Here is a 25157-nt window from a genome sequence, read left to right on the forward strand (position 1 = left end):
TCGTAATATTACCAAATCTTCGATAGCGGTTAAACCAGAGCGCATCTAAAAAAAAAAAGAAGAAGTGGGCGGCGACGTGAAGCAAACATTTAACACCATCAGGGCGCATGTCATCCAGAGGAGCGCATGGATCTGCCTTTACGCACCAGTGCTACTGTGCTTTTGGATGCTGCGTACTCTGAGACAGGAGCTTGAAGCATCCTAGAAATTGAAGGCGGTTTACATTACACCAATATACGCCATAGTATCTATCAGTGCCAGGCAGAGCTTAAAATCCGACGGTTCGTGTCCCGTGCCGGCGAGGGCTACGTTGTTGACGATGGAGCGGTGGAAAGGCAGAGTGGCCCTGGTGACCGGAGCTTCGGTGGGCATTGGAGCGGCTGTGGCCCGGGCACTCGTCCAACAAGGCATGAGGGTGGTCGGCTGTGCCAGAAACGTCGACAAAATCGAGGTATTACAGTAATATCGGCATCATCAGCTATTAAACAACACGTCAATTGCCCCATAGGACTAGCTAAGTGTAATGCAGGACTGTATCTAACAAGCTAACGCACCTAAACCGCTTGCTAACATTAGCTTGGCAACTTCAGCTAACGTTTAGTGGCTGGATATGGGCGAAAATTCGTGTATGGGGAGGGGAGTAACGTCCACTGGCATTTTATGCGACATTTTAAACAAATGAAACATTTTAAAAATACAATTTACTATTATCGTAATTTCTTAAATTGCCTATCTATCTATCGTTAGTTTACCTACAGTAGATGAGACAGTAAGATGCTTTATGCGTTTAATTTTAGTGAGAGGTAACACCCACCGTCAATAAGTGGCATTTGGCACCACACTGCTAATGTGTTCAAGTCTTTGTGAGATCTTTTGGGCGACCTTCTGCAGTGAGGTCACTGGGCAGGGGTGCGGGTAGCTGAGCAGTGACCTTAAAAATAGGGCTGGCAGGCATTGGTGTACACTTTTCTGTGATCCTTCAGAACAGGAGATGTCTGCTAACTGCTCCAGTACCAAGTGTTAAAGCAATCGATCGTGTCTTCAGGTAGTGTCAAATTGCTTCTCCACACTGTGTGATGTGGTGTCAGGGGGATGCTCGGCAGATATGAGCAGGGAGTTGTTGGACTGCCCTGATAAAACACTTCTTAGGAGGCGTATTATTCATGGAAGGCACAGTGGACAAGTGTTTTGCATGTCTGCCTTTACAGTTCTGAGTTTGAAATCATGGTCCAAGCCTTCCTGTGTGTGAAGTTTGCATGTTAGGGTTTAAGGCCCTAAATCACTGGTTCTCAGCCCCAGTCCTCGAGTACCCCTATCCAGCCTGTTTTCCATGTCTCCCCACCCAACACAGCTGATGATGATTATCAGGCTTCACGCAGAGCTTGCTGATTAGCTGATCATTTGAAACACCTGTGTTGCTTGTGGGAGACACGGAAAACAGACTGGATAGGGGTGCTCGAGGACCGCGGTTGAGAACGACTGCTCTAAATCATATGTGTCAAACTGAAGGCCTGGGGGTGGGGGGGGATTTAGCCCGCTGGTCTGGTTTCTTCCAGAAAAAAAAAATCTGGACCGGAATTGCGAATTGTGTTCTCTTTATTGCAAGCATTTTTTCTCAATCACAACTGCTTGCATACATGTTGAGAAATTGGCAGTTACCAAAAAGTGCTTGGTTGTTTTTTTATTTACATTTATTTACTCAACATTTGCAGTTAATGCTGTGGAGCAAAAGAATGGGACATTTCTGAGGTCAATCTCTCTTTGATTATCAGAATAATATACTCAGGTGATTTGGTCAATTGTTTTGTTAAGGGTAGGCATTTTTTTCTGTTAATAATCGTGTTTTGTTTCATCACACAGACATTCTTGCACACCCCCACTAGGCCATAAGGCACTGCACCTTTCTTATCTTGTCAGCCAATAATTAAGCCTCCCTCTGTCTCACACTGTCTTAGCGCTATCAGTGGCGCGTTACAGGTCAACTACACAAGCCGGCACCCTTTGATGTGCATTTTTTGTTTTTAAAGTTGTAGTTTGCTCATCTACGATTGTTAGCAACTGTTGTATTTCACCTGACCAATTATGTAACGTAAGTAAGGTTAGGTATGTCATTAAAAAAAAAAAAATGGTGGGGGTGGGGGGCGCCTTTAATTTCACAAAACAAAAGAAAAGCCTGGCGGCCTGCCAGGCTTATGAAGCATTGGGGGGAACCCCTGCAATAGGGTCCCGTCTTTTGGCAGTGAGCGAGTGACAGCAGGCACTAAGCCAAGGGTCAGCAACCTTTCCTGTCAAGGCCCATTTAGGACAATTAAATGAGCATTAATGTGTCTGTTGCCATCTTCGTGTTAGTTTAATGTACTGAGGGCCCAAGAGCTAATTAGACCTGCACCACAACACAAAAATATGACAATTTTCATCTACCTTTCATCTTCTGACTTTTGATTTTTTCGGGGGTAGGCAATTTTTCAGTCTTAATTTTTTATACTTTTTTTTGTTTTTTATAGGATTTTCTGGATATATTATGGTAATTTTCTGCCTCTCTTCTTCCCTTTTTTTGGTGACATTTTATGGCTATTCTTTTGACATTTTTATCCTGGCTTTTTTGCTATAAATTTTCTGACATTTTTGCGCACATTTTATGGTAATTTTCAGGATTTCTTCGTTTGTTTTTAGGCATTTTATAGTTTGTCTTTTTTTTCTTCTTAAAAATAATTTCAGACTTTTTGGGCAATTCCAAATATATTTTATGGTAATTTTCTGCCTTTCTTTTGTTTTTGGACATTTTATGGCTACTTTTTGAACACTTTCTTTTCTGCCTATTATTATTATTATTATTATTATTAAATTCATTTTTTTTGGGCAATTTCAGGAAGATTTTAGGGTAATTAAAAAGGAAAAATAATAATAATAATATATATATATAATTATATATAATATTATCTATCTTTCATCTCTTTCTGACAACTTAAAAATTTGGATGCTGACATTTTTAAAATATTTATTCATTAAAAAAAATCTAAATCTATTTCTTCATATTTTTTTTAAAGATCCACAGGAGAGGGACCAAAAAGCCACATGTGGCTCCAGAGCTGCATACTTTATAAAAACACATTTTAATACATTTAAATGTTTAAGTGTTTGGGAGAGGTAAAAAAAAAAAAAATAATAATAATAATAATTTTGTATGGTCTCACTATATCACCTGTGGGTCTGGATTGTATCCCCCACTACAGACATGTGCAAGTTTTCTTCTGCCTGCATTCTCAATCGTAAAAAGTAAACGCTTAAGTCTTTCAGTCTTGTCAAGTTGTTTTGTTGACAAACAAACATGTCTCCCACCTTAACATTTGCACATGCCCGTACATGCATGCAGCGAGTGTGACTTGCACAATCGACTACTTACCGCCATTCTTACACTAGTCACATGTCCTCTCCTGTCAATAGTTAACTGCAGCATTCTGTCATTGCCTCTGTCATCATGTACTTGTGTAATCCTCAAACAAGGTCACCGCATTTCAAATTGGAAATAATTCCTCTTGCTTTCTGAAAATAACAGCCATTATTCTAGTGTTGGCTACATTGCAGCCATAGCAGCCATAATTGTTCTCTATTAATTATGGGTTAGGAAAGAGTCCGACTAAAGAAGTAAGTATGATGCAATAGCAGTCAATAGCTGGTTGGAATGAATGATCAGTTGCCGTCTCTTCCATTTGATGGCAGCTTTGTTCTTGAAATGTTGCCTATGTGAGATGAGAGACAAAGCCAGTATTGTACTCTCCCTGCTATGTAAACTGGGCTGTAGCTGTGCCAGTGCAAGTGGGGGATGCAAATGTCTGTCACTGGGCAATTGTTCTTGACTTCCTTTTGGTGTGTATTTCTTTCACGAGTAGAAATAAAGACATTTCTTGTTCTTACATGATTAGAAGGGAGCAGATGGAACCATGCTGAATGTAGATGCAAATTTTTGTTGCATTTATGTCATTTGGTGCAAACTCGGAAAGAAAAGTTTAGTCTAGCAGCTGTATGGTTGTACTATTTGTAAGACGTTTTCGAGTGGGCGGGGGGAGTGAGACGCGTGGTCACCATGGGCTTTCTGCAGGAATGGGGGCGATGGGGCTGCATCCAAGTAGCAGCAATACACTTTCACATGAACTCTTTTGAAAGCAGTGGAAGAGGGTTGTACAGTACTTTGCTGAAAGACAATTCTAGTCTGTGCTTACAGTGCTTTCTCTGAGCTTTTCAAGTAGCCCAAAATCACCTCCGCTTTTTAGTTCTCTTTAACTGAACTGAACTTTTAATTTCAACTGGCTGGAGGAATACGTGCCACTGTTCTTTTTATGCTTATTATTGACTAGCCATATTTTACTGATCAGTCAGGACGTGTGGAAGTTCCATGTTTGATAAAACGTTAGTGTCCCACACAATCAGTGTGTATCTTGTTTCAATTTCTAAACCAATTTAAATAGTCTACAGTCAACCAAATACTGGCAGAGAAACAAATATAGTATACTTATTAGTGGCGTGCCAAAAAAAACAATTCTCATAAGAATCGCGATTCTCATTTAGTACGATTCAGAATCGATTTTAAATGTCCCAAAATTCGATTTTATTTAAATTATTTTATACTGTCTTGCCTTTGTCTGTGTGTGCCTTTATTTGGAGCGCTGTTCATGTTGTACCCGGTTTGGCCACTGAGGGACAGTGTGGTTCCACGAGGTCTAATACACTGTTAAGTTGTAGCCACATTAGAGAGTAGAAGGAAAAAGTCACGATCAAGTTATTCCAATAAAAGTTGTTTTTTTTTCAGCGGGGAGCCGTTCTTTTGAGTGACAAAAGTGCCGCAAGTAGCGCGCTAATTAGCATTAGCGAGACAGTAGATCATTACAATTCCTTGCACATCTATAGATTGAAGCAAAAATCATTGTCAATCAAATCGTTGTGAATCAAAAATCTTTCCTAACCGAAAATCTATTCTGAATCGAATCGCAGGCCTCAAAAATCGGAATCGAATCGTGAGACATTCAAAGATTCTCAGCCCTAATATTTATTATTAACTACTTTTTTGGCAATTGTAAAAATAAAAATAAAAGATTGTATAAAGCCACAATCTGTATGTTTCTACTTCAAATCCTATTATTGCCCTTCCTGTATTATCTAAACTTCCAAAGTCGCGTCAAAAGGATCATCATTTGTCGGTAGTGTCTTTCATCAGTTGTTCACCGTAATCTCATGAGTTCAACAGTCAAATCAAGCTAGACAGCCCGGTGACCCCTATGAGTTGCCCCCCTTTCTTGTACCACCGCTGTGCTGTCCTCTTTGTGCTTATCACTTTTCAAGGTTTAAGGTTTACTGGCCTTGACACTCCCCGGACGGACCCCTGCTACAATAGGTGGGACAATTCCTGTCCTGTCTTGGTGAAGACACTTGTGTTGCATGTGGACTCTGCGTTCGCTTGCATGAGGGGACGCCCTGATTTGAGGGAATATGTATGAACTTCACTTGTCCAACCGCAGCATTTGGTACTCCTGTACTTATGACATATCTAATATAATATTGTCTTTACAAAGTTAAGACCTCTACCAAGGTGGGAAAAAAAGTCCAGATTGTGTTTGCCTGTATGTTCCATCCCATCGCTATCTTTAGTATCACTACTGCATGTATGGGCAATTGCTGGTCCACACAAAAATGGAAAATAATCTCAAAACAAAACCAATGTAATGTGCCGTAATACCATTTTTTTTACCACAGCATCATCTGCTGAATCTGTTTTATTAGGACCTAATGCAAAACCACTATTGACAAACTGATAGCTTAAGACAATCATACCCTTTTCATACTGGGTGCAAACTGACAATAGAAGGTTGTAAAAAGATCAACATTAAAAATGGTCAAATGGATTTGGCACACCAAATCTTTGTTTTTGTTTGTATGTTTACAAGCAAGCTGCTTAATGGAGAATGACTTAATACATTAGGATTAAAAGGGCAGGACTGTACCATTTGCATTCTTGGGCAGGGGGGAATGGTCCCTTTGTGAACAAATGACAATGAGAGGGATTGAATCCCTCTGTTGAAATGTTTGCTACTGTTCCCCAAAAATGAGTCGCTAGTCTGTACATGTTTTACGCATCCACATAGTTTCATGGATGTCGGTGTAAATTATTTAATCCTACTAATTAACAAGCAGATAAACCGCCACTGATCGTTTGGGCAATAGCAGAGGTCATTTTGGATCACTTTCAGTGACACTGTATAGTGTTATTTATTAAACAAAATGCTGACTATTGTGGTTGCAGTTTGCAGTGGCGTAGAACTGCACGAAAAACAAACTGTTTAACATTTTCTTGTGAAAAGGCCCAAATTACAAAAACTTCCAAAGAACGTCAATCAAAGTATTATTTTTGCAATGACACAATTATACGCCTCTTTTATTACGACTCATTACATTTGTGTACCTATGTTGTGGCCGATGCGTGTGTATTTTCAGCAGAGAACAAAGGTTTGAGAATTTTTGTTTATCTGTAAACATGAACTCTGCAAGGTGACCAGAGGGTTGAGCTCTGTGGGATCCAGTTCGAGTTGAGCTCCCATGAAGTAACAATACGTTCTTGATCTGGGACGGAAGAGCCACTAGTATATTACAAACGACTTACTCTCTGCTCTAAGGTATCACATACTATCAGGCATTGTGCTGGCAGTCAAGCCCACAAATGAGAGGATAGCAGGCATCGTGCCATTCTCAACAGATCATATCTTAAGAAGGCACTTTATGAATTTGTGTTTTTTTTAGTGCAACTGGTATGAGATCAGTTGCCACTCAATGCCTCAATAAAAATCGCCGTGTTCAGGGCGGAGTCCGCCTTTCACCCCGAGCCACCTGGGATCCAGCCCTCTCATGATCCATAACATGCGTAACTCTATGGGGGAGTACATTTAGGCCCATGATATACATTAAAAAGGTCTAAATGAGCAAGTACTTCCACAAAAAATGACAAAGGACTTCTATCTATCTTGAACAGACTGACAACAATAATCGCAGAAATATCCCAACCACCTGAGATGGATGAGGCATGTGATGCATGCAGGCTCACCAGGGTGGACTTCAAGCCTCAGCATGTCTCTACTACAAACAAAAGAGGCATTTTTGTCACATGATTGCCGTGTGAACATACGAATAAAGGCTCTCATAGTTGATCTTACTGCTGACACAAATCTTCCATACTGCTTCGCCTCCCTGATTATTATGACTTTGTTTGGGGAAATACAACCTTACCTTACTGGTTGCACCTGTCTGTTATAACACACCTACCTCCCCTATCTCTCAGGTTCAGCCGTATACATTCCCTTTCACACTGCACTTAGCACAGCGCAGCACGCCTTCGACCAACCCTTAAGTGCTGTTACGGTGCAAGGGCGCAATGCCGTGGATGTTGGTGGCGCACTCATGATGCGCCCAAATTGAGAATTTTTCAATGCGGGGGCGCAAGCCAGATGCCGTACCGTGACGTAGTTAAAATAAACTGTTCTTCATTGAACTGCAACTCGCAGACAGCCCTGAACTCCGTGTGTCGTCCATTCGCCGCCGCCGTTGCCGCGCAAACTTGATATTGGGTGTAAACACCTCTACTCCGTATTACTTCATATTCTGCGAATGCCTTTAAAGTGAGGCTTCTCGATGTTCTAAAAAGTTCATGTTGTCCCTTGCCCAGACTACCGCGAGCTCTTGAGAACACTTAGCCACATAGGGGAGTAATTTAGCCGCTTATCTTCCCATCTTGATTAGACTATGCCAAGCAAAGTGCTATAAAGCAATCTCCTTCAACCTTTAGACCTTTTACTTGCAGTGAATGATAATCACTTAACTATCCACACCGCTGTAAAGCCAACAGTCTACAACTCAGCTTTAACCGCATTACGGTATGTTTTTTTTTGTTTTTGTTTTTTTACTGTCGGTAAGGCAGAACTGGCGGCCTGGTGGTTGTGTGATGTCTGCCTCACGTTTCTGAAGTTCGGGGTTTCAATCGGCCTTCCTGTGAGGAGTCGGAACACATTCTCCTCCTACATTCTTTAAACATACAAGTTAGGTTGAGTTTGAATGGTTGCTTGTCTATATGTACCCTGCGATTGGCTGGCAACCAGTCCAGTGTGTGTAATGTACCTGTTGTCCAAAGTCATTTGAGATCTGAGCTGTGTTTTTACAGTCATTTCTTGCACTGTTTCAAGCACATTAATGAACCACTTTTAATGATGATGAAAATCCTTTATGACAGGCAAAATTTGTTTTGCGTGTCTGAGGTCTATGGACTGACCAGCTTGTCATTGTTATAACATTTGGTAGGTCTTCTGCTCCCAGACATTTTCCAGGAAAATGGGGTATAAACTCTGTATTTAACCCCTCTGTTATCAAGGGACGGGAGCTCTACTGGGTCTGTTAGAGACAAATGTAATCTCTCCACTCTCCGTTCAGACACTGCCTCTCAATATCGATCTTACTCACCACTTTAAATGTGTCTTCCTCTATTCACTTAGATCTCTGCTAATGTTCTTTCCACTTCCTCTGAATGTGTGTGTGTGTTTTTTTTTTATTCATTTATGCCATTGACGCCCTTTTAACACAATATTTCTCTTATTAATTGATCAAATTTCTCTGTCAGTAGTAGTCAACAACTCTGCGCATTTCTTACTGGCAAGGTTCGGTCTGCATAAATAAAACCCAAGCTATCAAAGTTAATTGTGGTACAAAAAGAAATCTAAACCACATTTTTCCCATGCAAAAATTACATGACATATAAAACAAATGTCATCACAGTTTGGATTAATATTTTTGGATTAAAGGGGAAGTCACCCCCCAAAAAATTCTTGACAGCCCCACTAGTTTAAATACAGTAGTTTGGCTAATGTTGTGTTAGTGGAATATGAGTTAAGCATCAAAATCTAGCAGTTTTTATCAATATCAGAAGGCGGCCATTTTGCCACTTGCTGTTGAGTGAAAATGACATCACAGTTGCTCAGGTAACGACCAATCATAGCTCAGCTTCAGAAAATGGGTAGAACAGTGTGATTGGTTGTAGCCAGAGCCCTGAGCAACTGTGATGTCATCTTCAGTTGACAGCAAGTGGCAAAATGGCCGCCCCCTGAGATGGATAAAAAAAAACGGCTGGATTTTGCTGCATAACTCATATTCCACAAATGTTTTAATCAGAATGTCATGTTTAGATTAGTGAGGCCACATATAACATAACATATTATTGTCAAGAAATGTTTAAGGTTGACTTCCACTTTATTAAATAACGATAACAGATTGCATGCACCGCTGACAAAATACTGCCATATTTCAAAGAGGGTGTTGCGTGTTAGGTACCACCGATAGTTATCACCATTGAAGATTTGCGAGAGGACCACAAGCGCACAACGAAAGTAAAATGTTGAAATTTAGAAGTGTTGACAAACAAAAATATTACCAAGTTACAGAAAATCAATCAGCCAATCAATCATCAACTGCATAAAGACACGTTTTGTTTGATTGAACTCAGCCTGCATAACATTGCATTTAAAATTTGGGATAACGCACCCGAAAAACTGCCCTCGGAGCACCGTTGTCACAGTGTGCTGAAGTGACGCAGATGCAAAGAAACGAGGAGTTGAAAGGAGTTTGCTCACGGGTCGCTGGTTCCAAGTCAGCCCTTACATCATTCGGAAGCTCCAAAATTGCATTGCTGAATAGTCGCACTGGTTTTTGTTACTGGAATTATAATTGCAAAAAAAAAAGTTTGCACCCTCACCCTGTCACCTGTCATTTTGCCTTTCCGACACAATATTTTAAGAAGCAAAATCGCCCATCGCAATTCATCTCGGTTTGAATGAAATCACATTGCCCGTGGTAAATTAATCTATTATCATATAATCCTCCCATGTTTGTGTGTTAGTAGGATTATGTAAATACTACTTATCACATGGGCAGAGGACTCTTATGTTTAACATCTGGGTTATGGTTATGGTATGTGGTTGGCACTCTTACATTTTTCATACTTGTTTTGAGAGGTGTGACACCAAACATTCACCTGCGGATTTCCATTTACACTTTGGATGAAGATGAATGATTTGTGTGCGCGTGGCTTCACCCGTGTGAACGTCGGTCTGTGTGTGTATTTTCAGGGCTGCTTTCTTATCCGTAGGACAGGCAATGCTTCAGTGCCATTGCAGTAGGCGTGGCCAGACTGAGAGCCAATCCCGGCCGCGGTTATACAGCTGGTGCCCCAAAGTCGCGCATACACACAGAGATTCACAGCCTGAGACTTCCTGCAGTTGGAGCTGGATCAAAGCCGGCCGGGTTGCAGCCTCTGCTGAGTGCCTACTTTAACCCTGCTAACATAACTAATTCTCTCGCTCGCAAATGTCTGGCCTGGCCTGCTCTTCTCTCTCTCTCTCTTATGGTCTGCTTACTTGTTTTTGGCCTTCTTGAGCACAACATCACTTTAGGGGGTCCACTTCCTACAGGGGCAAAAGTGACAGAGGTCTCACTCTCTACAGCTGAATCAAGAGTGTTGTCAGTGTTTTGGCGTTTTCACAGATCTGTTCGGCTAATGCCTCCTCTCTGGATAATCCAGGCTAAACGGCTTAGAGACAGCAAGGAAATCTGCACACTCAAGTGTGGGATGAGGTGTTCAATGATCTATATAGTAGAAAAAAAATCAATTATCCATCTATCTAGTGGCGGACTTTTTTATGGTGTGGTTAGGGATGTCACCATATGAAGCCGGTTAGCAATTTGAGCTTTGACCTAAAGTTCTACAAGGCAAGTTAAGATCAGTACAATAAAACATTACTGGCCGAACAAGAGATCTGAATCTCAATCCACGGATTCTCTTTTGGGTGTCAGAGACTGGTGCAAAGCAGTGGAACATTTCTGGAATGTTTTCGGTAAATTTCCATCAGATGTTAAGATGGAGAATGTTGGAACTGTATCATAGTCAAGTACAATGTCCAGTTAGTTTCGTCATAAGCAGACATTCATGTAAAAATTATTATGCATGCCATTTAATTGGTAGTATTTAATCAAGTTTTCAATATTTTATTGAAATGTTATTATTCTTTCATTGCAGACCAAAAAACATGAATGGTGAGTTAAATATTACTCTACAATTGACTCATCCCATTTTGACTATCCCAGCTGACTCATGGTGCGAATTAGTTTACACCTGGTAGTAAGTCAATCACAAGGCATGTACAGAAGAAACAACCATTCATATTCACACCTGAGGACAATTTCAAGCCCTCAATTAGCTTAGCCTTAGCGCACTTGTAAGCTGGAGTACAGGTAGAAAACCCACGCAAGCATAGGGAGATCATGAAAAACTCAAAACTGTTCACCATGCTACTACCCCATTCTAATTATTTCAAAGTCCTCATGGTTGATCAAAGCAAGAGTCTAGTGGGTGCCTGACAAATGCTAAGTGTTTTTGAGGAAGCTACATGCTAACCTGGTTTGGTTACTGTGTAGCTGCACCTCCTCTCAGTCTCTCGCCAGTACCGCCTGCGCCACCTCCCGTCTGACTGGCACCAGCAGCCAGAGATCAGGTGATTGGTGCAGCTGTGCCTGGCAGGCTCGGGGTCCGTGACAGCGTGTTTCAAATCCCACCGTGCTGGACGGACAGCTGACCTGGTTGGATCGTTGCCTGCTCATGCAGCTTCCCAAGCGTGGCACCGCACCAACATTGCTTTATCGCTTCCACTTTTGCTTGAATTGCAATTTGAGCCTGAGACCTGCAACATGTACTTTTGATTTGCGTTTTTTAGAAGCTGGCAGCAGAATGCCAGAGCGCGGGATACAGCGGCACGCTGATACCGTACAAGTGTGACCTGTCCAACGAGGAGGAAATCCTCTCCATGTTTTCAGCCATCAAGACGCTCCACAAGGGCGTGGACGTGTGCATCAATAATGCCGGGCTGGCCCACAACGAGCCCCTGCTGAGTGGGAAAACAGAGGGCTGGAGGAATATGATCGACGTGGGTGATCCGCACCGTAAACTTACACATAAACGCATGAATGGTTACGCTAAAACAAGATGGAGGGAAATTCTGAAGACATTTTGAATATGGATGCTTTTGTTTACATGATTGATTGTAGTGGTTGTGCCATTTGAGCACAGAAGCAGGAAGTAGTAAAACGTGTCCAATGTGAGCTCAATTTTTACATTTAGAGTTGAAGAATTAAAGCATTTTCTGTGAGGGATGGGCAGCAAATGCTCCGCTGGCTCTGAGGAGTAGCCCTGGCACAGCAGAGGCCCACTAATGAAAGCCAGCTCTCATTTCTTTTGTTAGACCAAACCATTTGGGCTCACTGAGCTCTTGACCACGAAGGACCCCGTGCTCTAAAGTTTCCAGGGTCCAGCATTCGTAACTCTCGTCCATCTGTCGTCATGGCAGCCCAAATGACCGTGTAGCGCCAGTGTATTATTTTTAGGCTGTGTTTAATCTGCACAATGACCCGATTTGGTCACCTTGCCCAGTCTTGCTTCACTGTGGAATTTAACCTTCCGTCCATCAGTGTCTTTATAGGAGCAGCTCAGGCAGACAAGAAGGGCGCAAAGAGCAAGTTGTGATGGGCCAACATGGAAAGCAGGCATACAGTAGTAGGCGGCAGATGAGATGAAAATGTATTAGTGCTGTCACTATCGAATCTTTTTCAAACCAATTATCCTATCGATTTTTCCATCGACAAATTAAAAAAACTTTTCCATTTATTCAATTTTTTTTAATCCACTTATGTTGGACATAAATTGAATTGAGTGGATATAATTTATTATCTTCATTACATATGCATTAGTAACTCATTCACTGCCGTTGACGGCTATAGACGTAAAAAAAATCCTTTCAACTATTTCTATTATTATTCTATTATTTTTTCCCACTTTTGTTAACAAGAGTATGAAAAACTATTTTTTTTTATTGTATTAGAACAGATATAATATTTGTGATTAATCGTGAGTTAACTAGTGAAGTCTTGCGATTAATTACGATAAAAAATTATAATCGCCTGACGCCCCTTTTTAATAATCTTTTCTTTTTAAAAAAAAATACAAAAAAATAAAATGAAAATAAAATTTATAAAAAAAGAAAAGATTTTTAAAAAATTTGGCGCATCAGGCGATTAAAATTTGTAATCGTAATTAATCGCAACTTCACTAGTTAACTCACGATTAATCACAAATTTTATATCTGTTCTAAATGTACAAAAAATTATAATTTCTAGGTTTTCATACTCTTGTTAACAAAAATGGAAAAAAAGTTAAACGAATAGAAATAGTTCAAATAAATTTTTGACGTCTATAGCTGTCAATGGCAGTGAATGAGTTAAACACCAACAAAATTAGCCTATGCTCAACGGTTAGCATTGCCAATTAGCATTAGTGCGCTTGCGATTACCACTAAAAGTAAACAAACCCTACCATTTAGTTTACACATACATCATTATATCTACATTACACATGCAATAGTGTCTTAAAACTCACTTCTCAGATTCAACAATAATCTATGGGTAAAGGTTTGGGGGAAGCTCAAATTGGTATATTGTCTTGAATAAAAACCCATTTAGTCAGTGAGCGTTTTTTTTAAGCAGACAAATAACATCCACCTCTCGGCCACTAGATGGTGCACTAACAGAAGAAAGATGCCACCATTGCAATACTAGTAACATGTGTGTGCAAAAAAAGTCAACCTATTTTTAAAGTCGACTTCGTCGACTTTTTCCCCCCGGCCGTAAAATAGCCCTGTTAAACACAATGAAAGGACAAAAGTATTGGGCCACGAGAGAACAAAGGGCCTACTCCAAACTGTTCCGGCAAATTTGAAAGCATATGGAAGTGCTCAATAGCAGGGCGACAATCTTACTAGTAAGCATTTTTTTCTCCACTACTGCCTTCCATTACTGTTCCATCCATTGGTAGAAGGATACACTAGTAGAGCAACCTTGTTCCTTGTGAAGCAAAACTGTGCACTAGTTGACATTTGCGCTACTAGTACGTTTGATACATCAAATTTCCCCCAAAAAACAAAGACAGATCATTTTAAAGAAAAACCCATATGTGCCAACACAGCATTTTTCCTTAAAATTGCATGAAATTAATGGCAATTTTCAATTATTCTACTTTCTGAGTGGTTGGATGGACAATAATCCAAAATGTCTTTCTTAGATAAATAATTGTTCAGGGCAACGCAATTGTCTCCATTGTCTGATTGGTTGATTATTGATTAGGATGTGTCTCAAGACATATCATTCAACACAGTAAAATTCCATAAACTATGTTTCCTCCTCCATTTCATTTGGTGTATATTTCTTACCCACTATTTTAAATGAAGTTCTGTTCATGCTCTGTAGGTGAATGTCCTAGCCTTGTCCATCTGCACCCGAGAGGCTTACAAATCAATGAAGGAGAGGAACGTGGATGACGGTCACATCATCAATATTAATAGGTATAATAATTGAAAAATCCGGCTGCACTTCTGCCTCACAGTTCTGAGGTTAAGGGTTCGAATCGTGGCTTCGGCCTTCCTGTGCGTAGTTTGTATGGTCTCTCTGTGCTTGCGTTATTTTCCTCCAGGTACTCCCGCTTCCCTCATTCCAAATTAAATATACAAGTTGGGTTAATTAAAGACTAAATTATCTGTATAACCAAACACCTTGCTAGCCTCTATTAGCAGATATGTTTTGCTTGCTTTTGTATATCAGTTTTAATTATTATTATTATTTTTTTAAGTGTAGCAAAGCGGTGAAATTGTCATCCACTTTCTATTTGGTATTAGGGTCGAAGGTGAGCTGGAGCCCTCATACCCACATTTACACTTTGCATGTTTTTGGAATGTGAGAGTAGCCAGAGAAAATTCACACGAGTGCAGGGAGGACATTCGTTCATTCCGCACAGGACAGCCGGAGTCCAAAATTCGTACCTCGGAGGTTACAACTGTGCGGCAGATGTGCTGCTAACCATATAATTGTAATAGCTTGTTGTTATTATTATTATTATTATTATACTTAGTTTTTATTATATTTTGCTTTTTTTTTTTTTATTCCGTTAGTTTTAATTAGTTTTTAGAGCGGGTTTGTTTTTTTTATTTATGTTTTTGTTTTTTTTAGAAAATGCTCATTTTAGTTAAGGCTTTATTAGTTTCTAGTAAAGTTTTATTTATTTTATATATATGAACTATTTGTGAAGTTTAAAAAGAAAGTCACAATTAATATTGTGTAATAAAGTAGACTACAGTTCCAAAATGACAGTCAATCACATTTTCATCATTAATTATTTATTAGTTTGTTTTGTAAACATTAAATGTTTCATTTTCAAATTTTATTTTGTTTTACTTATGAAATATTTGTTTCAATTTTAGTTTTTATTTATTTATTTTGTGGTTGTTTTTTTCTTTACTTCATGACTGATTTTTATTCCATGTACAGCACTTTGTATGCAGCGATGGTTGTTTTAAATTGCTTTATAAATAAAGTTGAGTTGAATTGAATAGCTACAATAAATTTGCTAAGCACCGGCCCACCATTGCCGCTACGCGAAGTGAACGTGTCACTAAATCTGTGATTCTGCGGTATTGAATTGTTGTTGTCATTCACAACTTTTACTGTACGTTCCTCCTCCTCTTCCTGTTACAGTATGTGCGGGCATCGAATGGTCCCGAGTGCTGACAAGCATTTCTACTGTGCCACCAAATATGCGGTGACGGCTCTGACTGAGGGAATAAGGCAAGAACTAAGGGAAGCAAACAGCCACATCAGAGCAACTGTGAGTGTCATGGTTATCATATGGGGAAAAGTGTCAACGCAAAGTTTTATGTGTTTTTTTTTTTTCAATAGAAAAAGTTCAATATTATTTCATCAACAAATAACATTAGTAAATGATATACATATTCAATATACTACATTACATTACATTAATTCATTTTCAACCTTGTAGTTTCCATATGGCCCCTTTTAAAAAAAATAAAAATAAAAAATAAAAAATCTAACATTTCTTATTTGATCTTCTTTGCGTTTCCATTTTTGTGTAGTGTATATCCCCCGGGATAGTGGAGACGGAATTTGCCTTCCGTCTCCACAACAATGATCCGGAGAAAGCAGCTGCAGTGTACGAGAGTATGAAAGTAAGCAACAACTTTCCGTTATATTAGCAATTGTAGTTCTAGTACTTAAACATATTCTCTCTCTCTCTCTCTCTCTCTCTCTCTCAAAAACGTGCAGTGTTTAAAAGCAGAAGACATAGCAAGTGCGATCACATTTGTCCTCAGTGCCCCCCCTCATGTCCAGGTAATGTCCTTTATTTTACTTTGTGTTTTATAATCCACATTTAGTGGATCGCGTGTTGATGCGTCATCATTTTGCACGCAGATTGGAGATGTGCAGATGAGGCCAGTTGAGCAGGTGTCCTAGCAGTGAAAACGGTAGCAAGACGTTGCAGGAGGAGCCCAAAAGTCGACAGGCATGTTGACTCATTAGCGACCTCTGCTGAGCACGGGTGGAAGTTGGGTGGGGTAATAAATCGGCGACAGTGGTTGGATGTGGATGAAGCAGGGAGTCAAGGAGGGATGGAGGTCAGGTGGCTGGAAGAAATGAAGGGTGTGGACTCTAAAACCACAGTGAAAATACTACTGAATGCAGCCACCAGTTGTTTGTCGACTGAGCCGACTCCAAAGAACAACAGGAGTCCATGCTGTGCTATGTGGTCATCTATGTGACCCTAACTTCAGAGGAAGACTATGCTATTGACTGCACATTTTTCCTTTATTTTTATTTTAGGTCATATTACATATCTATTTGAAATGAAATGGTAATTTTTCATTTATATTAATTATTTTATGATGTGTTATAATTATTTGACCTCCTGATTGATGATAGACAGATCTGCTGTTATAGAAAAATAACCGTAGAAAGTACTGTCCTACCCCCCCCCCCCCTCCACTTTATTTCACTATTTAATATTCTCTAAGGCCTGTCACCTTAACCTATAATATGGACATCACTTAATTTTTTTAAATTGAAATCTGTCTGCTTTTAACTCCTTCGTACGTCAAGTCACGAGTCAAAAATGAACAAATACACATACTAAATATAGCTTTTTTTTGTGCATGCATGTGCAATTACTGTAATCCAACGATTGAGTGTGTACCGTAATTTCTCGAATATAATGCGCACCCCCAAAATCGCCCTCTCACTGCTGGATTTTCCTTGTACGTAATAGGTCCCACCAAATTTTTCAAAAGTTTAAGTAGAGTATAATTCTTATCTTAATTTATATTTCATTCTTATTTTTTTTAAACCAAAACCAAAAAAAAACCGGTGCAACCGGTCGTAGCAGCGGTAGAAATGCAGTCAGGCACAAACGGCACCGGAATGAGTCAAGTTGTTGGTGTACTGTAATAGTCAATTAGTTATTGTTATTTCACCAGCTGGTGTTGTGCTGGCTGCAAAAAGGGTTTTGTTTCCAAAATGTTTAAAGGTTACAAATTGGAGACAGTGTTGTGATAGGAAGTTGGCGGAATATATCAGGAAACACAATTGAACACATTAGTTCGTGATGACTCTGAAGCCAAACTTTTTTTTTTTTTTTGCAAGGGGGACAATGTTTTCACATTTCCTAGGTACCAGTTTACCATCTACACAATGTGAATATTCACCCCCCCCCCCATTTTCCTTGTACCTATGTATAGTACGCACCATTGATTTTTTGATGACATTTTCAGCAACAAAAAAAATGTTATACTCGAGAAATTATAGTAATTTATGTTCAGCACTTTCAATTAACTTCCAATTAATTATTTAAAGGTAGAATTCACAGATGGCATATGGGATTATGTATACAGTATATGTAATGGCATATATACACAATACCATGTGTCATTTCAGTGGAAAAGTTCTGAAATACTTAACAGCTGTTGCCTGCCTATTCTGTATGTAAACTAGACAGTGTCAATGCCTATATTGTGTAAGACTCTAATCGTTGTACTCTGTTCATGTAAAGTGTAAATGAAACGTATTACATGTGAAGTGTACGTTTTTTATTACACTTTACATGACACAAGAGCAGCATGACCTGTGTACCTGATACCAATCAGCCTTCTATCATTGTAATCAGCAACATTGCATTTGACCTAATAAATGAGTCACCCACACTGAATATGTCCACGGTGGTTTATTTATCATTCAGGAAAGGGGATGTGTCACGATATATAAAACAGTCAATTCATGAAAGTGTCTGCTCTAGAAGTGCGATTATTTCAAACAAGATCATCATCGCATACAGTACAGTACAACTATTTACACTTACTCCATGCAGTTGCATGTGCTATGACAATTTGCTCCCACAAAAAAAAAAGACCAAAGCAAATAAATCTCGTTAACTGGCCTCATTTGGCAGTCTGTGTTGTAGACCGACGGCGGTGCTGATGACGGCCACGGATGGGTATCTATCACTTTCTCTTCTTTCATAGTACGGCATGTTGGATTTGTTATTCAGGGCGTATGGTGTGATGGACAGCTTCAGTTTCTGTGGAGGAATGTACCAAAATGTTATGACGTGATGTTTTACATTCTGTGTGTACAACACTGCGAGCTAGCTTAATTTGTCCTTTGAATGATCATGTTAAACGGCAGGATTATGGGGGGGGAAAAAACAACACGATGAGGATTTTGATCCTAAAATTCAATTGCTCTTTATTTTGGGAGGTATACACAATTGTTTAAATGTATATGTTGAAAAGAAAACAGGATGTGCAACGACATTATTGAATGGCTCAATCCTCGAGAATCCTGCATGTTACGCCTACAGAAAGTGATGGCTTTAGGCTCATTTTCTAAGATGCATATTGGGCATGATTATTGATGTATATTGTTAAAAGTAAACGGGATTTGTTTACGCTAAACACAAGGATCGGTACACTGTTCAACTGTTTCTTTTGTCTTATCCATTGCTCTTCTTGCGCTCAACATAATATATATTTTTTAATGTTTTTATTTTAACATGTATTTAAAGACCTTAAAAAATAAGGGCCATAAATGCTATCGAGATATTTAAATACGATGTTTCTAAGGGTGTTTTACTGTATGCTGTAAATTACATTTACATCACCTGCACAAATGAGCCAGGCAGCACCCACAATGTGTGAATGGTGCCCAGTGGAATCCAAATGATGGAAGCCAAGGCAATGACCCAGCCAATTCCTTGAGCCCAGGGAGGGAAGACGTAGCCTTCGTAGCGAGCCGGTTTGAACTGGATAATGGAAAATATGAGGATAACCTGCCCCAGCCCCCGACAAAAAAAAGAATCTCATTGAGTATTGGCCCGTTCGAGTGACATGGTACGATCTGCTAACTTACAGTGATGAGAAAAGGAGCAACGATTTGCCAACACAGTCTGAAGTAGATGCTAGGCCTTTTTCCTGTCATCTCTTCAAGGTTGTCAGATAAGCGACTCACACCTAAACATATGAATAGACAGCTAAATACAAGAACAAACACAGGAGCATCTCGATAAATGTGAATTTTGTGGAAGTTCTTTCTATATAGTTTTTACATTATTTCTATGTATATAGTGGTGCTTGAGATGCATGTTTAATTCAACTAAATCATCTTCCAGCATTCCACACAAAAAAATAATTAAAAAAATGTTGCAGTGAGGAAATCATATGGTAATGACATAAATACAATTAACTATTATTATAACGGCTGATGCATCAACTAAATATCTACTGTACTGCTCTTTCTGGTGGGCCTTTCCTGGCCACATGGGGGCAGTATAAATCAGACAGACATACTGTTCATTGAGACGTCTCAACTCCTCGCAGCTCATCGGTGTATTATTTGTCTTTTTTTGTGTGTGCAATATATAAAGAATATATGACTGAGTGCTGTTACTTTGTCTGTCTACGCGTGTTGAAGCAGAGTGTGTTCAATCCATTTCTAAAAGGGTTATGGAACCACAACACAACATAGGCTACTGTAGATGCTATTTAACATTAGCATTAAGCTAGCAGACTGAAAGGCTAATATAGGTGGTTGTTTTAAATACCATTTTTAATAGTCTCTGGTTTATGTTTAGTTTGGCAGTAAACTTCGGCTGGGAGTGCCAATAAACTGCTTGAAACTTCTTTTTTTGTGTTAAGTGAGGAATTCAGATACAGATAGATGCTATTTGACATTAACATTAGCATTAAGCCAGCAGACTGAAAGGCTCATATATATGGTTGTTTTACATAAAAGGTGTAATTTAAGGCTTGAAACCTCTTTCTTTTTTTCTTTTTTGTGTGTGTGATGCTTAGTGTAAATTTGCATTATTTTTTATGTACTGCATATTGCAATGTTTTGAGATGGTGAAGTTTGGGTTTTCATTAGCTGTTCACTATCATCATTTTATTTTATTTTTTTAATAAAAAGAAAGAAAAATGTATCTCACCCTTTGTATTAAGTCTAAATTAATGTATGAGTTGGACTTTATTAAATGAGCCACTGAGATGAATAGTTTTGCACAATATCCTACTATATTGCCATAGCAAAGCAAATGCAATTGAATTTGCTGTTCTACTCACCATAAAGCCAGCAAATGCCTATAACCTCAAAGAATGCAAGGAACATGATGGACACGATGGCGGTGTAATGATCCATCAGCTGGAAAACATAAATCCCCGCCTGCAAAGATATTCATACTCTGTAAACTATAATCATGAATTTAGCACATGCATGAAAGGACAGCTTTTACCTGCGTCACATTGGGAATTCCAAGAAGACATGCGATTCCACAAACCACAAGAACTAACAGCTCTTTCTTCTTGAAGAACTTCAGCAGATGCTGATTGGACTGATCCATCAGACTGGTCACCATCACTTCAACCATGGCAAACTGGACAAATGGAAATGGAAGGCATTGGGTGACTGCTGTTGTTTTTCATGTGTATTTGGAGTAGGCTACCTCGCTATCAATTCCCAGGCAAAGCAGCATGCAGAAGAACAGCACAGCCCACAGTTGAGGTATTGGCATACTGGCAATTGCTTGTGGGTAAACGACATACACAAGTCCTGGACCTAGATAACAAATAATCAAGGTGTGAATCGTTCTTTGTGATTGCCGAATTTGCTTCTTACCATCCACAGCCAACTGGGCCACAGGAATATCCTGCAGGTGCGACATGTACCCGAAAGCAGAGAATATGATAAAGCCTGACAAAATACTGGTGAGGGAATTGACAATGGATATTGTCAGTGTGTCCCTGTGTGAGAAGAGAGAAAACATCTTTACGCTGTATCTGTCCAAATGTCACATGAGGATGCAAAAGGGTTGGTGAGCGGGGGCTTTTACTTAATAATGTTGTTGTTGAAAGTGTTATAGCTGGACATGGACATGAGGAAACCGAACCCTATTCCAATGGAGTTGAAGATCTGGGCTGCGGCGTTCACCCAAACCTGAAAGCGGACAAAAACTCAATACACTGAAAATGTATTGGTTCCTCGGAAACATGTATAGAAAAGCAAAGTGCTGTACATAAATAAAAATCAACAACTTCAAAATAATAATATTTCCCCCCCCCCTCACCTCCACTGAGAGCAGCATGTCCCATTCTGGCACAATAAAGAAAGTTATACCCTGTATTGCTCCAGGAAGCTGCACGTTATTGACCAGCAGTGCAATGAGGATGACGTATGGGAGCAGCGCTGTGAAGTACACCACCTGGACGCAAAACCAAGAAAGTATTGAAAGAAAAGTCATTATTCACCTCACCTCCTTGTGTCTTTGACGCTCACCTTGCCTGTGGATTTGGTCCCCTTGAAGATGCAAAGATAGATGAGGATCCAAGCCAGCAAGAGAATAAGGAAAAGGTCCCACCGTACCACTCCGGCCTCCTCGATTCCGCCTGTTTGCTGCAGCATCTTATATCTTCAAAGGGAGACGCATGCCAATATACATATATTAGGGGTGTCAAAATGAGTGCGTTAATTTTGAGTTGATTTAAAGTTCCTTTAACGGCACAAATTTTTTTTTATTAAAAAAAAAATCTTTATGTTACAGGTGCGTTGTGCAGTTTAAAAAGGTTTTATTAAAGATTTTTCTACATCATGCATGCTCCACCAATGCCCAGATGAGTACGAAGAGCCCTGACTGATTTACTCTGACTGCACCTATCAGCTTTTATCTTTCCTTTAGAGTTGAGTGCGTGGACCCTCACACTCCACAGTTTCTGTGGGGAGGGGAAGGGAGGGGCGGCGGAGTTCAACTGTGGCTGTCGCTTTAAGGTCGTGCACGTATTCGCACGCGCACCATTAACGAGCCTGACACACATGTTGCAGTTACGCTTTGGGCCAGAGGTGGCAGTCGCGAGTAAAAAAGTGACAAACTGCACAAAAATCTATTAACAAGAATACGAAAACTTATGGAAATGTTTATTTTATTTTACATGTTATTGTACATTTAGAACAGATCTAAAATTTGTGATTAACCATCAGTTAACTACTGAAGTCATGCGATTAATTTGGATTTTTTTAAATTATCGCATGACACCCCTAATATATATATATATATATATGCCGTCCAGGCACTAATTGTATGTATGTACAGTATGTAATGGCCCCAGGTGGCTCCAGAAGAAGCATCATTATGTCTATTTAATTGAATAAAAAATATATAATAATAATAATAGTAATTAAAGTGTCAAAAACTGTTTTATTCTTCAGATTGTATTTAATTATGTCAAAATCACATTACAATTTTTGGAACGGATTAATGGTATTTCTATTCATTTCAATGGGGAAAGATGATTTAAGATGCGTTTTGGGTTATTAATGTGTCCTTTTATTTATTATGTATTCTTTTGAATTGTATTTTTTTAGGTCCAAAATTTTGCAATAGCCGTCACAAGTATCAGTTTGTATTTATTTGTTTTATGCGTGCATCTGCATGTAATAGGAGGTGACTAATATTTACAATGGCTTTACCTTTACCTTTTTTTTTTACCTCTCCTATCATTTTCACTGATATCGTTCACATGCCTCACATGATAAGCTTACATTGACAAAAGGCTCAAATGACTTTCCATTCAAGTACTACCCAGTAAAACATACTTGAAGAACTCCTGACTGGCGGTAGATGAGTGGCTGCCATTTTTGGCATGATTGGTACAGTTTGGTGTGTTCCACGTGTTGTTGCAACCCTGCCAGGGCAGCGGTGCTTGGAAGGAGCTGAACAGGTAGTAGAGGGCCCAAGTAATGACCACGTTGTAGTACGTGCACATGATAAAGGATATGGCCACGGATGCTATTCCGACACCTGTGCGAAAGAAATAGGGATTCAGTTCAAAATAAATATATAAATAAATAACCAAACATACCTTTAAAAAGTGGGCAGAGTTGAGCAAGAGCATGGACGGGCCCTCTTTTTGTGTATTGTCCAACAGTCAACTCCATATGGAGCAGAGGGATCCCCAGTACAACCAGCATAAGAAGGTATGGTACCAGAAATGCACCTGCAGGGAAATGATTGCAGTTCACACCTCGACGGAAATGCACACTGCACCTGTATACCAATCTAAAAAATGTGAAAAACAAACATCAATTCACCAACGACAGACACAGACCAGTGCCACTCTGTCCACAATTCTCAAAGATCTTAACACATAATTTGCACACAGACTTGACAAACGTTGACAAAACATGTTATATTTCGTGTAAACCAATGTGGCAGTCATGGAGCAGGTGGAGGACATATCAACTGACAAAGAATATTAGGAATTTACCATTTGACTCTGTTGATCATTTTAAAATACATGTCATACAAGTGGACGAAAAGTTACTTGGATGACAACATCACTATGTACAATTTAATAATGAAAACTCAAATCAATTAAAGATCCCGTTGGGGTTCCCCAAGGATCTGTGCTGGATCCCATTTATTTATACTATAATATCTGCAATGGTCCCAAAGTCTTCAACTACAGTATGTCTTATTTGCTGATGACAGCTCAGTGGGAAAAAAACAAAACAGCTTCTGAAAAGAAAATTAATTAAAAACATTGAAAAACTGGTTCAACATTGCACTAATTAATCAAATGTTTTAAATTTTTGGCACTTGACAGAAAAACAAGCAAAAAGCATAATACATTATACTATGATAGAAGAGTCTACAAGAATACATTTCAACCAATCAGTATTTTTAAGCCATTTTTTTAAGCAGAGTATTCTATTATTTATTTTATTTATTTTATTTATTTTACTTATTTTATTTATTTTATTTGATAACCCACCTTGTCTTGATTTGTTTAGTATATGTTCAATAAAAACATATTTATTTTCTTAAATCATGCATTAAAAAAAAAAAAATTTTAAGTGTCATTTTAACAGTCAGGGATAGTTTTTTTTTTTTTTTTTTTAATATTTTCTTTGTTAATGTAAAACCAATGTCCTTAACTGCAAATGCTTGTCCAGCCAGAGATTTCAAACTATAATACAATGATTTGATCTTTAAAAAATAAAAAATACATTAGCAAAGGTGTGCAAATAATGGCACAAGGGCCTCACATGGCCCGCTCCATTCATTTAACTGGCCTACTAAGCATTTACATTATCAAGAGTCCTGTAATATTTGTTCCATTATTAAGCCATTTCCCACCCATTCCAAAAATCATTAATCCCATTAAAGAAAATAATATGAGAAACATGGGGAAAAATACATAGAACCAAAAACGTTTGCTCCAGTCCCCCCTTGGGTTAGACGACATTACTCACCTCCTCCACTCCTGAAGCAGAGGTAAGGGAACCTCCAAATGTTGCCCAGCCCCACAGCGGAGCCGATGCCCGCCAGGGTGAACTCGATTTGCCTGCTCCATGTCGGTCTGCTCTCTTGCTTGTCCATGTCTGCAGCCGCTGTCCCAGCGGTCGCTCTTCTGGACCCTAACTCCATGGAAAAGGGGCCGGTAGTGTAACTGTCAACTTTTTATTATCCTTAATGATTAGCAGAAAGCCTACGGTGTAAATCTCAGGCTCGGGAAGAGTTTAATGTTTGCCATCGCAAGCTTTCAATCATCCATCCATTTTCTATGTTGCTAATCCAAATATATATTATTATTTTTTCAGTCTTTTCCATATATTTTTGTTTCTATTTCGCCATGAAAAACATG

The 25157-nt window shown here is 39.2% G+C and overlaps 2 protein-coding genes across 2 annotated transcripts; one reads left to right on the top strand and one right to left on the bottom strand.

Moving 5' to 3' along the window:
* The first annotated feature begins 55 nt into the window (after window positions 1-55).
* Window positions 56-18175, top strand: dhrs11a (dehydrogenase/reductase 11a). The gene is made up of 7 exons (XM_086057685.1): window positions 56-451; window positions 11796-12005; window positions 14377-14471; window positions 15658-15787; window positions 16053-16145; window positions 16243-16308; window positions 16390-18175. The coding sequence occupies exons 1-7, from the start codon at window positions 320-322 to the stop codon at window positions 16429-16431; spliced, it is 768 nt and encodes a 255-aa protein (XP_085913811.1). The 5' UTR covers window positions 56-319; the 3' UTR covers window positions 16432-18175.
* Window positions 18176-18371: 196 nt separating this feature from the next.
* LOC147160831 (sodium- and chloride-dependent GABA transporter ine) lies at window positions 18372-24923 on the bottom strand. Its single transcript, XM_086098690.1, has 13 exons — window positions 24766-24923; window positions 23373-23507; window positions 23107-23311; window positions 21793-21925; window positions 21584-21718; window positions 21350-21453; window positions 21136-21260; window positions 20963-21075; window positions 20753-20893; window positions 20583-20682; window positions 19375-19475; window positions 19127-19294; window positions 18372-18544 (listed from the first exon to the last, which is right to left on the bottom strand). The coding sequence occupies exons 1-13, from the start codon at window positions 24890-24892 to the stop codon at window positions 18395-18397; spliced, it is 1737 nt and encodes a 578-aa protein (XP_085954816.1). The 5' UTR covers window positions 24893-24923; the 3' UTR covers window positions 18372-18394.
* Between the last annotated feature and the right edge of the window lie 234 nt (window positions 24924-25157).

The sequence above is a fragment of the Leptonotus elevatus genome, chromosome 16 (assembly GCF_054856555.1).
Source record: "Leptonotus elevatus isolate MCC_2025b chromosome 16, RoL_Lele_1.0, whole genome shotgun sequence".
Taxonomy (NCBI): domain Eukaryota; kingdom Metazoa; phylum Chordata; class Actinopteri; order Syngnathiformes; family Syngnathidae; genus Leptonotus; species Leptonotus elevatus.

Coding starts and splice junctions, on each gene's coding strand:
- dhrs11a (XM_086057685.1), top strand. CDS start 320: ATGGAGCGGTGGAAAGGCAGAGTGGCCCTGGTGACCGGAGCTTCGGTG. Junction 14,472..15,657: donor CACATCATCAATATTAATAG/GTATAATAATTG, acceptor TTCCTGTTACAG/TATGTGCGGGCATCGAATGG. Junction 16,309..16,389: donor GTGCCCCCCCTCATGTCCAG/GTAATGTCCTTT, acceptor TTTTGCACGCAG/ATTGGAGATGTGCAGATGAG.
- LOC147160831 (XM_086098690.1), bottom strand. CDS start 24,892: ATGGACAAGCAAGAGAGCAGACCGACATGGAGCAGGCAAATCGAGTTC. Junction 23,508..24,765: donor CTGCTTCAGGAGTGGAGGAG/GTGAGTAATGTC, acceptor ATTTCCCTGCAG/GTGCATTTCTGGTACCATAC. Junction 21,719..21,792: donor GGACCAAATCCACAGGCAAG/GTGAGCGTCAAA, acceptor TTTTGCGTCCAG/GTGGTGTACTTCACAGCGCT.